Source organism: Falco rusticolus, chromosome 10 (assembly GCF_015220075.1).
Source record: "Falco rusticolus isolate bFalRus1 chromosome 10, bFalRus1.pri, whole genome shotgun sequence".
Taxonomy (NCBI): Eukaryota; Metazoa; Chordata; class Aves; order Falconiformes; family Falconidae; genus Falco; species Falco rusticolus.
Window position 1 is genome coordinate 22,581,280 of NC_051196.1, and position 12,675 is coordinate 22,593,954.

Genomic DNA, 12,675 nt, shown 5'->3' on the forward strand with positions numbered 1-12,675 from the left:
ACAACAGCTGTCTCCAACAAATCACCAGTAGAATAACATTTGTTTCCATGTGCAAGTATAACAAAGCAATCAATAGCTGCTCATTACTTGGACATAGGTCTAAAAGTAAACAGCAAGAAGATCATGCAATCTACAGAACTCACAATCGTTTCTACAGACATAGAAGCAACACTCAAGACTTCCAACATTAGTCAGTTTTGGATTCAAAACCTTTGGTGCTACTTCTTTTACCATAAGGACTTAAATACTTTGGATTTCATTTGTAAGTACCATTTTGCAAACAAATAAAACAGGAATTTGAAGCCAAGCGCTACATACATATGCACTAAACACTTTCTTCCATGCCTTCAGCAGTTAACATTAAAGTTGGATCAATACCAGACACAGGTTTCCAAGTTTTAAGGGAGGTGGGACTAAAAAGGATTTAAAACTGATATAAACCTATCAGTAGTAATAAACAAGACAGTGACTTGTATTTTCTTCTCACTAAAGATTTCACTTAAAGTATCAGTAAACAAAAAATATAAAAACACAAACTTACGAGAGAGGGAATGCGTGCCTTTGGGTAAGTACTCAAACAGCAGAGAACTATCCTCTCCCAGCATGTCGGCTTTCAGAGACAGCAAACTGTTCTTACTCATGAGAGCCGCACGCAGGTTGGCGACGGTGGCAGCCTGGAGCGTATCCTCCTTCTCGGGAGTCAAGGGCTGAGAGATGTAGCTGGCCTCCCCGCCGACGAGGGCTTCGTCGACGTTTGGGTAGGGGTCTGACCGCTCTACTCTGCTGTCGGAGCTGCTGGGCTCTGTTACTGCCACCTCAGCACCTGTGTGACAGAAGATGCTGTTAGAGGTGCAAACAAATCCCCTGAGATGTGGCACACCAACCACACAAGTCTGCCTAATCATGGATCCAAATAACAGAACCAGGAACTTATCACCACCTCGTTTGGCCTTATTCTCACTTTTCACGTGAGAGTGTTGCTTCTTGCCCCTTCTTTTCCCGAAGTCCCAAGATGAACTTGGCTGTTCAGAGGCTCAACAGAAAGCATACCCACCCCATGGCTGGGGCTTTCTGTTCTCCCAGCCTGTGCCCATCTGCACCCTTCGCTTCTGCCCCATCTTTTTTTAAGATCTACCTGGTCTTAACTTCAGCACCACACACCACAATAGCAGGGCAGAGGGAGAGAGATGTGTGCAACCTCCCCTACAACTAGTAACTGGATAAAACTTTGTTTCTTTACTTTAAACTAAGATTTCAGGATAGTCTGCTAGTACTGAAGTTACACTCCAGTGTTTAAGTTCTGTTTTTTTCCATAATTATACACCAGCAGTACAAATTTTTATTCTTTCATTTCTTCCCCATAATAAAAGTTTTCAAAGATCCAGTAATAAACAGCCTGTAACAGTGGACTGATAATTAGTATGAATCCCTCGGGGTCACTTACCTGAAAAATACACAGTAATGGGTGGTTCCCAGCATGTATCACAGGGTAGGTTTTATACAGCAGTGATACAGTTAAAATACAAAGACACAGATCAGCCACTTTACAACAGGTAGCTACAAAGCAGCTATATAAAAATGTAACAAACTACTAACAAAAACATCAGTGAACTCAAAACAAAATTTAAAAGTTACCATAATGTTAATGTCTCCCTGTCAAAACACTTTTTATTTTTGTATTTTTGGGGAGGCCTAGTTAAAGATTCCCTTGTTTGAACTTTGACTCTTACAGTTTTAAATAACATATGTACTTTTATGTAAAGGAAAGTGACTCTCATGCTCCTCTCTATTCTTCACACAAAACAAAAGTTATTTACAAAAAGGGTTGTTGCCCTATTTATAAAGTGTGTAAAATCAACTGCAATTACCTACTCCAGAATCCACAGCAACACAGCTGACATGCTCAAAACCCAACTGAGTACCTGGTAAACAGGGCTAAAGCTTCCCAGCAAACAGATGCCTTTGTAGCATTTTTACTATCAAGACATAGTGGGGAAAAAAATCCAAATCCAAAGAAAAGGCATAGATAATGAGTGATCAGATGGAAGAGGAAGCTGTTTCGCAGATCCTGAACATTTTATTGCCTCCTAGTTCAAAATACGTTTAAGTCTACTTAATGCAACTATTACAGTTCAAAACAGTGGTATGACGGGTACAAAACTAACACTCTGCTGCTTGCACAAATTCACCTTGCACTTCTCAGGGCAAGGAATCCAGGTGTTCATCAGATACACCACAGCGATAAACTTATTCCCGTACAGAAGGTTTCCCAGCAGGAGAGCTTACGAGAAGGGAAGAGGAAGAGTGTGGTACGCCAGCACTCTGTTGCAGCATTCAACAGCTTCAAACCAGGGCAAGATATCAATCTGCATAGCCTTATTAAAAATGTTAATGAGGACACTGGTACAGCGCCTATCTCCTGTAACCTGGAAAACTGCTAAAGGAAAATGATCGTTATTTTTATCTCCATTTTACAGGTGGTAACCGCCAGAGAAAGACGCGGTGACTTGCTCAAGGTGTCCAAGCCCACGGAGCCAGGCAGTCAGTGAACTCCCCAGTCCCAGCCCAGGGCACAACAGGTTCCTCAACACGTTCAGATTCACTTTACTGAGCTCTGCTGTACTGCCAGTACCTCTTATTGTTAAGTTTTTCCACTTCCTTCAAAAAACAAAAAGACTCAAAGCAAAAAATAATGAAAAAACAATCACTAGCAGGGTACTCCTACGCCCTGGAGACGTAAGGAATACCCAAGGCTGGGGGCTATAAACACAGCAGCAGTAACCATGTGAACTCTCAGAAATGCTCTCCCTTTTAAAGAGATTTTCCCTCCTCCATCTGTGTTTTGCTTGTATAACCTTATATTAGCAGTTTTATTAAATCTTAGTGAAGCAGAAAGATTCAGTCGCTTCAGATTTTTATGTATTTTGTCATTCCTCTGCTACTGAGTGAGCAACTAACAGGTAATATAATTTTTCTAGATAGCAAATGACATTTGTTTTTAAAACTAACATTTCTGCATAAAAGGAAATTACAGGACTTTAAAAACCAGCAGCTGTTACAAAAGGTGGCAAAGTAAGTAAATTCTAGCCCATTACACTGGTAATGTTAACAGACGGCTTTATCAAATCAAAGCCATGCTAACACTGCTATTTCTCTGCTCCTCACCACCTACACGTCAAATCACTGCAAATAACCTGGGCCAGAAAGGGTGTTTGTCAACAAAACGGTGTTGCCAAATAACCACACAGGCAGTAAATCACCTTGCCTTTTGCCCTGTCCTTTTTCATAGCCAATTACAGATGCTGATTGACAGTTGCCAAAATCTGTTACTGCCTGCTGCACATAAACACTAATTGCTAAAACACACAGAGATTAATTGTAACCACAACAAGACATTAAATGTTCCTCAAAAGCCAAGATTAGAGACAGACAGTGAAATAGAGGCTTTAGAGCTTCCAGTATTTATAGCTGATGTAACCTAATCAAATACACATTAAGGCAAAATAAATATCCACTTAGTCACATAAGCACTAAAATACTCTCAGTGCACCAAAACCCAAAAATGCATGAAGTCCCTCTTCACATTGTATTCTGGAGAAAAGAGAGAAGTGGTTTTGGAGGCAGCTTCTTTTAACGAGATTCAGTCAAAGAATTACATGAATCAAAAGTATCTGCCACTTCCCAGTAATCTAAACTGTTTACTACAGTGCTTCAACAGTACGTAAACCAAGCTTTAGTAAATGAGCTTCTATTCTGCAATTATTCAAGGCGACGGATCACGTGGCAGCCCGAGAGCTCTATCCAACTCCCCCACATCTCATTTTTCACACCGCTGAGACAGTCCCCGAGACTGCACAGCTTCCAGGCACCGCACGCAGGAAATCCCGGTCGGGGCAGCAAGTTAAACATGGGATTAATGCTGCTCTAAAAAACTGAGCTCATTAGTCTCTTTAGCAAATAATTATTTTGCAGTTATTCTATTACACCAGCCTACTTTCCAAAACACAAAAGCTTTAGAAAAGCTTTATTAGTTTGTTGACTTGGATGAATACTTTTTATTATTAGCTTTTATTTTCAAATAAAACACAGGGCCCATTTTTACAACTTTGGCAACAGTATTTCCATGCATCTCTGAAAGCAACATTTAACTGGTAAAGTTCTTATCTAAAGGGAATACAGGAAGCCCGATTATGAGCACCTTCTCACAGAGACCACACAGCCCAGCTGAGCATGGCACAACAAAACGCACTTCATGCGTATGAGAAAACCAAGCTGTACTAGTCAAAAAATCAAGTAGCACTGCAGACATCTGCCAGCCCCTCAGCAAGGGCTACAGCAGAGAGAAAGGTGATGCAACCTACTAAAAGTATCCAAATTAAATGTTAGCGTGATAAATTGTTTTCCAAGATCTACGAGAAAACTGGCAGTAAAGAGCATTAAATGTAGCCAAACAACTGAAAAAACCCCACACATGCCATCTCAGAAAGACCCTAGAAAAGCTCCTCCATTTTAAAGAATCCATTTGAGTTCCTTAATTACTTTAATACAGTTTTTTCCTTGTATTTCTTCTCCCTGCTACAGTCATTTTTCCTCATTACAGCTTAAACTCTGCTGTTACCAAACTACCTTCTCAGTATTTGCTTCTCTCACACCACTTATTTCTTGTTTGTATTGTGTTTTTACCTTCTCTGTAAACCCCCAGTGGTCTTTTCTGTTGTTTTCCAGACTCCCAATGCTATTATTCCCTTTTATAATTTGGAGTTTCTTTAATAATTTTTTCATCTTTCAACTTTTATTCCTGCTCTCTCACATACAGAGTTGGTAGAAACATGTAGCCGGAGGACTTAACCCGTAAGAAGAGAGAAAGGCATGAATAAAAGCCATACACGAGTACCTCTGCTGCTGAAAGCATTCAAAGCAGAAACAAGGTCTTCCCCAAGAACTGAAGGCAACGTTTTGCCAGGTCGCTATGCCTCAATATTGCTCTTTTCATTACAGTCTCAGGGTAAGAGGAGATCCAAGAAGTCTGTCATCTTCTCTTCAAAGTCTCTTTCTGTTTGGCAGAAATACAAAGCAGTAATGTTTCTCCCTTGGTCTTCTGAGTTTCCAGGATGATGAGGTCACACGACATGCACCACCAAGCGACTGCCTACCTCATCAAAGTGCCCCAGCTGCCAGCGAGGTGGGGCAAGTCAGCCAGCAAACACAGCGGTCCTTGAAGGGCGTGCAACAGTACTCAGCTCATCATTCACAGCCAAAGCTTTAAGCCAGTTTCTGCAAGTTTTCTCCATCATGCCTGGCAAATTTCAGGAAGCTTTTAGGAGCCCTTCCAACCTATCCTCAACCCCCCTTAAAATTTAGCACTTTTTTTTTTTTTTTTTTTTTTTTTTTTTTTTTTTTACACGCAGCATGAGCCATTCCTCCAAGCACACCTTTCCGAACAGGAGGTTATCAGTGCTCAGCATCTGGAGTAAATTCTTTACAAGTCCCCACAACCTCCAAAGATGACGGCAATTCAAGGCACCTCCTATCATGGAAAGCATCCTTACCCTTTCCACACAGCTCACCCAATCGCACAGCTGCAGCACCTGTTTTAGCAGATTTTAAGCCTTTAGGTGCTTCAGCAGAATGAACACCATCGTCCTGCCAGTTTCACCAGCATACTATCAACCCAACATCACTAACACTCTCAACTAAACCCAGACAAAGCCTCTGGCTGCCTGCATTTTGTGGACACTTGCCAAAGCTAGGGGTGACAGCAAGATCCCAACTATCTGGAACTAATAAAAGAAACACTCAATAATCTTATATCCTACTCTTATTTATAAAGCGCACTTGACAGTCATAAAGAATAGGACCCCCAGTTAAGTGCATCAAATACTTTCCCTCCTACAGGCAAATGTGAAGCTGACACGGGGCTGGCAAATCATACTGCTCATTTTCTTTTTAACACATTTAAGAACAAAGCAAAGTTTGTAAGTGCAGAGAATACTCTGTCTTTACATAAATTAGGGTGGAAAAGTGAACAAAAGGAAAGACAAACTTTCAGGTGCACCCATTCTGCTGTCAGAAAGACAAGGATCAAGGGGAGTACAGTTTGAAAACAACAGCAACTGGAGTTGTATCTTAAGCGGTGTCACCAACAGACAGTGAGCCAGAAGCCATCCTGACTTGTGACAGTGTTAATGTTGTATTACCTGGAACCATTTTTAAAAATAAATTCAAAGGGACTTCAGGGCTACTTTTAGAGTTAGATCCTGTTTCTCAGGGGCTTGTACAGCCAAGGTCTGAGTATCTGCAGGGACAGAGATACCACAGCTTCTCCCGGCCCTTCCTCCATCATCTGACCACTCTGTAAAGAATTTCCTCCTTTTACCCCATGAGAATTTCCCTTCCTGTAACTTGTGTCCATTACCTCTCACCCTTTCTCCATATGCATCTGGGACGGGTCTGGCTCTGGACACTCCATCCACTCTCCTTCTCTCCTCCCAGGTTAAACTAAGCTGCCTCAGCCTCTCCTTGTACACAACACCCTGATGGCCTCAGCTGGGCTTGCTCAAACTTGTCAAAGTCCTTCTTGGCCTAGAGGTCCCCAAACAGGATCTCGTACCCCCAGTGTGGTCTCACTTCCCTTGACACGCTACGTACGCTCCTTGTAAGGCACGCAGCCAGCCTTCGCAGCTGCGAGGGCACGCAGACCCTTCCTTCTTCAGCTCATTACTCCCCCGAACACATTTTCTGCAAAGTTGCTTTCTTGCTCCCTGGCTGCCAACCCACACTGGTGCACGGGGCTGTTCTGTCCCACACGCTGGACTTCACACTCGTCTTTGTTGAATCCATGCTGTGTCTGGCACCGCTGCCTTCCAGCAAATCATTCCTCCCAGTCTGGTGTGATCCAAACAACGTGCTGAGGGTTCGCTCCATCCCACCACCCAAGTTGTTAACCAACGAAGTACAGAGCACTGGCTCTGGAAGCTACCTGCGATGGATGCAGGCATCGTGCTTTCTGGAGTAGTTGTTTAGAATCTCCTGCACACAGCTGGGTAATTTTTAGTGCAGTGGCAAACACAATTTTTTGTTTGTTTATAACATGACAGGCAGAAAGGGCAGAGAGGGGGTGAGGAAAGAGGTCCCAACATCAGCAGCTTCTCCCACCCCAAATGTCCATTCCTGCATCCTCCCCTGCTACTCCCTCAGTTGTACCAACACTACGTGTATAGTTGCAAGGTGAACCTGAGACAGGAACTAATACATTAAAAATAAACTGGTTTATTAAAAAAAGTTATTTTTAAACCCAGATCAGTTCCCCAATCCGGTTCACTACATGGTTGCACAGACATCTTCACCGGAACAACTGCAGGAGAGCGTGGGGGTACAATTAAGTACCAAGGGAAAGTGGGAGCCACTTAAACTCAGCTTTTCTTTCAAGGACACAGCCAAATTATGACCCGAGCCGAACTCTCCTGGAAAAAACTTAGGTGAAATCAAAGACAGTTTTCTGAGATTCATCTATCTATTTGTGTCAAGTATCTATACAGATCTGCCTGACAGTATATTTAATCTAAAATTCCAGGGATGATGCTTCTTCTATAAGTTTAGGAAGATTTGGCTTGATCTCCTTTGGTGCAAAAGACATAATTAATTTTTAAACTCACAGGGAGAAAAAAAAGCTTTCATTTCCTAGTGGCTTAAAAAAAAAAAACATGTCTGGGCTGGTAGAAAAATGACAATTTTCTACGAACTGCTAAAAATACCTTTGAAGCTTGTATTTCAGATACCCCCTGCTTTCTAACAGAAATCCTTCGCAAGTGTTTTACAACTTGCTATTTGTTAAGCAAAACCCAGCATTCTCACATACTGTAATATTTACATAGAGAAGTGATGCCATAAACTATATTGGTTTTGATTAGCACTATTTTACAAACATAATAGCATACATGTGGATATAATAAATGTGCGCAGCATTCAAAATAAGCTCCAATTTCATAACTTGGGAAACTATAAGGCAAACATAGCTATTTAACCACAACATATATGATCATTAAAAACTGCCTTTATGTTAAAGACTTTAAGATATCTTAATTGAATCCTTATGGAACCAAAACCATGGTCTCCTTCAGGCTGCGCCTTCCCCTCTTCCCCTCCTCCTCCAGATCTGAGCGTTACTACAGCTTCTCAGCTGTGCCTCAAAGCAGGGTGACCTGGGACACTGTCCTGCACTGTCGGGTTTTGAGCTGCTGAGAAACACCATCCTGCATAAAACTGTAATAAATGCTGTTACTGTTTCTGGAGTGCTTGGGGGAGTCCATGCCAACTGAAAGGCAGCATTCACCATACAGGCTTGAATATGATTTTCACCATATATGATGTTCACCATATATGTTTTACCAACAGCAGCAACATCCTCCTCAATACCTCTAGAATAGTCTTGCTAAAGCAAGACTTGCTTGTTCTACACAAATATGACCTGGTTTTATATTGATAGTTCTGCAGTGGTATTCTAAAAGCACAATGTATCTCCATCCCTCTATTTTTTTCAAAACAGTAATCAGTGTCCAAATATCAACTGGAAAATTCCCTCCACTCCTCCAGGTATCTGGGGGAAAAAAATAAGACCAATTTCTATCTCTTTCTTGTAACATTTTTTTTTTCTAACATTCAACCAAATTCTGCAGAGACTTTTCCATGGTCTGTGTCAGCTAAAGGAGCTCCTGGCCCCAAACCCTACTGCGCACTGCTACCTGTTAGTGACCTCAGCTCAATGGTTTGTAGGGCTACAGTGTAAACCTGGTCAACGAACTGATCTTCCCCAAAACAAGATACAACAAAACACCCAAATCCAAAGAAAAAAAAATAGTTAAAATGAATAAGTTAATTGTTTTAAAAAAACAGAATAATAAAAGTCATCCCTGCAGGAGCAGGAATGACCAGGCAGTGCAGAAATACCTTAAGCCACACTCCTGTTTCCTCAAAATAAGCATAGAATTGTACAGTAACTTCAAACAGACTATCACTTTAAAAATACTAAGGTTGACTGTAAGCTTAACCTCTTTTTCTAAGTCTCATAACTCAAGCAGTAAAAGGACTGATACTATTCTCTGCTGCTCCTCAGTGTAGAGACAGCCTCTCGCTGCACATCTGCACATTAATAGACACAAACATGAAGGGATAGAAATATAACATTCAGGTATCACATTAAATATGAACACTAGTACTCATGATATGACAGGATGCCGAGTTACAACTTTTGAAAACCCTCAGAACAAATATTTACCTTTTGAAACAAGTGCCTGTAAGAAATGTAAACAAAAAAACCAAACAATCTAAGACCAATGCAGCAAAGTCACTTTTTGGTTTTGATTCCTAGACACTGCATCTAAAGCATTAATTCCTACTATGTTTTAATGCAAAAGCAGCACTTCAAATGGGAAAGCTGGAAAGTGAAAGTCCTGACCAGTGATGATTGCAAAGCAGGATTAGGAATTTTTTATGTTAAAATTCTGTAGCCTTATTGATTTCTCACTTGTAATTTCAGTAAAGAAACAAAAAAAGGTTAAAAAAAACAGCCAACCAACTATTTGAAAGGTTGAGATCTCTGTAAAGATGAGCCTAGTGTAACCTTGGCACACAGAACCAGTAAAATAGTGAGAAGGGCACTCAAGAGAGGGGAAGTACCTCTGATCTCTGGAGTTAAAGCAGATTAACAGAATCAAGGCTGCTACCATAGGGAGGAGGAAGAGCAGGAGGAGGAGGAGGGGGGCAGCTTTGGAGCCTGGGGAAAATGGAATGCAGGGTGGGGAAAGGAAACAGACACTGAGCTTTGAGCTAAAGCTGGTTTAGGGTGGAACCATTTTAAAGCCAGGGTGTAGCCAGGGAGTAAGTGTCTGGGTTTAAAGCAATGATTTTCACTTCCAAACTTGAAAATAACCTGACCTAACCCTTTAATAACAGAAACTCGAAAGAGTTATTCCTGCAAAGACTGCATCCTAATAATTTTGTTAGCCCATAAACTGTGGTGATACAGACAACATGAATTATTCACTGAGCACTCTGCAAAGTTTCTGCAAAATTCAGCAGATGGACACAGAGGTCAGGGAGGGTTGGTTTTTTGGTTTTGGTTTGGGGTTTGTTTGTTTGTTTGTTTTTTCCATTGGTGGTGCATTTTGCTGCAACTAGCAGCCGCCTCCACACAGTACACAGAATACTTCATGCACATGAAGAGAGTACCAAAGACAGTCTAGAAACCTGGGCAGCTCCATAAGCCAGAGGAATGCAGAACATGGGCTAAGCCGATTTTGGCGCTAAGAAAGAATTCTGGGGGTGGCATTAGAGCACAAATCTGTAACCCCTCCAGGTCTGGCTGTGAAAGAAAGGCTGGCATTGCTGATTACCACTGCTTAAGGAATCAAAATATCTCCCCAACAAAAACATCATTAAACCCCCCCTCAATCGTAGCGAAGAAAATTTTAGTACCTTGCAGCATAACTACAACTTTGTGAAAGTTAAGTGGAAAAAAAGCAGTAATTAACTTAATTTTCCAAGTGGCAGGTTATTTGTAATTTACTATTACCTACCCTCAAAAATACTCCAACGTAAGTTGAACTCCCATAAGCTGAACATTTTGATCCAAAACATCTATCCTCCATAAAAAGTGATCTTTCCAAATCTGAGCATAAAAGAATGATCTAAATAATGAACTAACAGTAGGAAAGCTGTTAAAATTTAAGCCCATGTTGGTTTTAGACATCAGATACTAATCTGAGGATTGAAGTTTTAACCAACTTAGTTTTCATTCATGGCCGTTAAATTCTTAAACACCTGCCTTAAGTTTTTATATTGCAACCAGAACTCAAACCATGGCAGATGGATTGGAAGCTCCACCTCTTCAAAGCAAAATCCATTTAAAGGAAGAGCAAACAACTGTATTCTGTCCCAGTGATTTTTTTTGGCTGCCACACTAGGCAGATCATTTCAACACTGCATGCTCTCAATCTACCTGCTAAGACTACCCTTAGCATCTCCTTCAATACATTCATTTTCATCCCACAAAAATCTATGATTTACTTATATATCTTTATTTTATGTAAGATGAATAGTTATATCAAGTATGGGATACCATGTCTCAAAAAAATATATGCTTTTCATATGCTTTTTGAGGAGCAGGGAAAGAAGTTTGGGATAGGCCAGATAGATGGATCAATGTGCCACTAATGGGAGAGCGGCAAGGCAGAATAGCATGTGGGAGCACTATTACGTGCATTTCAAGCTGGAGCAAAAGAGTTTTAACATTGGGCTGCAGAAGTTAAAAAGAGTGAAGAACGACTAGACAGGACAGAGCCTCAGTAAGGTTTATCCATGTCTAATGGGAACAGCTGGGTACAAAAGCCTAAAAACATGTGTGTTTTTCTTCTCTGTGCCTTAACATGCAACAAGTATTCCTGGTACAGACACGTCTGCTTTAACCTTCCTACCTCACCTCTTCAGTCTGTCTCAGATAGCACCTTTCCTACACCAAATTTAGCGTCTTTGTTCTCAGAACTTGTTCTGAGTTCCCTTTTTCTATTATCCCTCTTTCTGCTCCTTGTTCTCTTCTCTCTTGTACTCCGTCACCTCTCCTTCCCTTTCTCCATTTCCATTCCATGTTGGCATAATCCTTCACACCAAACAGCTTGTCATCAATGGCAAAGCCTCATTCTTTCCAAGCTTGTTCACGCAGCATTTTATTTCTTCAATATTAACCCTCAGTACTAGCCTGAAGACCTTTTTTTCTTCTCTTTTAAACACTAGCTCTTCAGGACAGGTAAATTGATTATTTATAAAGCATCATGTAAAGCCAGAACTATGACACAGGTTTTGCAGAACAAAAATCTTAAAGAGTTCCTTAAACACCTGATTTCTGAATACAAGCACCACATTCATTCTTCCCCCTCTTCTCGTTACGCAAGACCTCTATTCCACTGCTTGGACTAACATGCTTGCCAAATATCACAACAGAAAAAAAGAAATTTACACTGTTTTTTTTTCTTTAATAATAATACAAGGAAAGATTTGAAGATTTGCATTGAAAATGTGAAGGAGTTACAGGAAGCTCAGTAGATTGCTGAGAAAAAGACTTTTTTAGCAAGAATAAAATCATTCCATAATAAGACAATCCACATAGTCACCTACCTGCACTCAGACAGGCCCAGAGACCTCACCTGCACAAAATAATACTCGAGAGTTCATCTAAACCAAGCTCTTTCTTGCCTCCCTCTGAAGCCTTCTGAAATGTAAGCTCACTGTATGATCCAACTGTTAAGCATCTGTGCTTGCCAACAACTCGTGTAATCATAATTTACTCTCTAGAAACCAAGACAGAAAAAGGGATAGGAAACTGCTTATGACACCAGCTGTCTCCAGTCTTCACCAAGAGCCAGTAGCACAACTCCCTGCAGCAGGCACCGAAATCAGCTTGTGTCATTGGAAAATGATGAACTTTAATGTCTCCTCACCATGAGGGAGGAAACTTGTGCATAATTAAAGATTTTGATGGGAAAGTGCTGGAAGCAGCTTAGAACTCTGCAAATTCAGAAGGATATAGTGAAGTCCTGTCCATGCTTCCCACAAAGGTCACTGCTCTGGGCTTACTTAAGTCCTGAAGCTGCTCTTACAGAATGCAACCATTTCACTGCATGT

The 12,675-nt window shown here is 41.0% G+C and overlaps 1 protein-coding gene across 9 annotated transcripts in view; it reads right to left on the reverse strand.

Moving 5' to 3' along the window:
- ZBTB46 (zinc finger and BTB domain containing 46) overlaps positions 1-12,675 on the reverse strand; it is a 59,656-nt gene that overhangs the window by 24,329 nt on the left and 22,652 nt on the right. For all 9 annotated transcript variants that reach the window (XM_037401956.1, XM_037401951.1, XM_037401958.1 and 6 more), the window contains one exon: positions 542-823. In XM_037401956.1, coding sequence (XP_037257853.1) covers positions 542-823 — 282 coding nt within the window. The remainder of the gene's footprint in view (positions 1-541; positions 824-12,675) is intronic.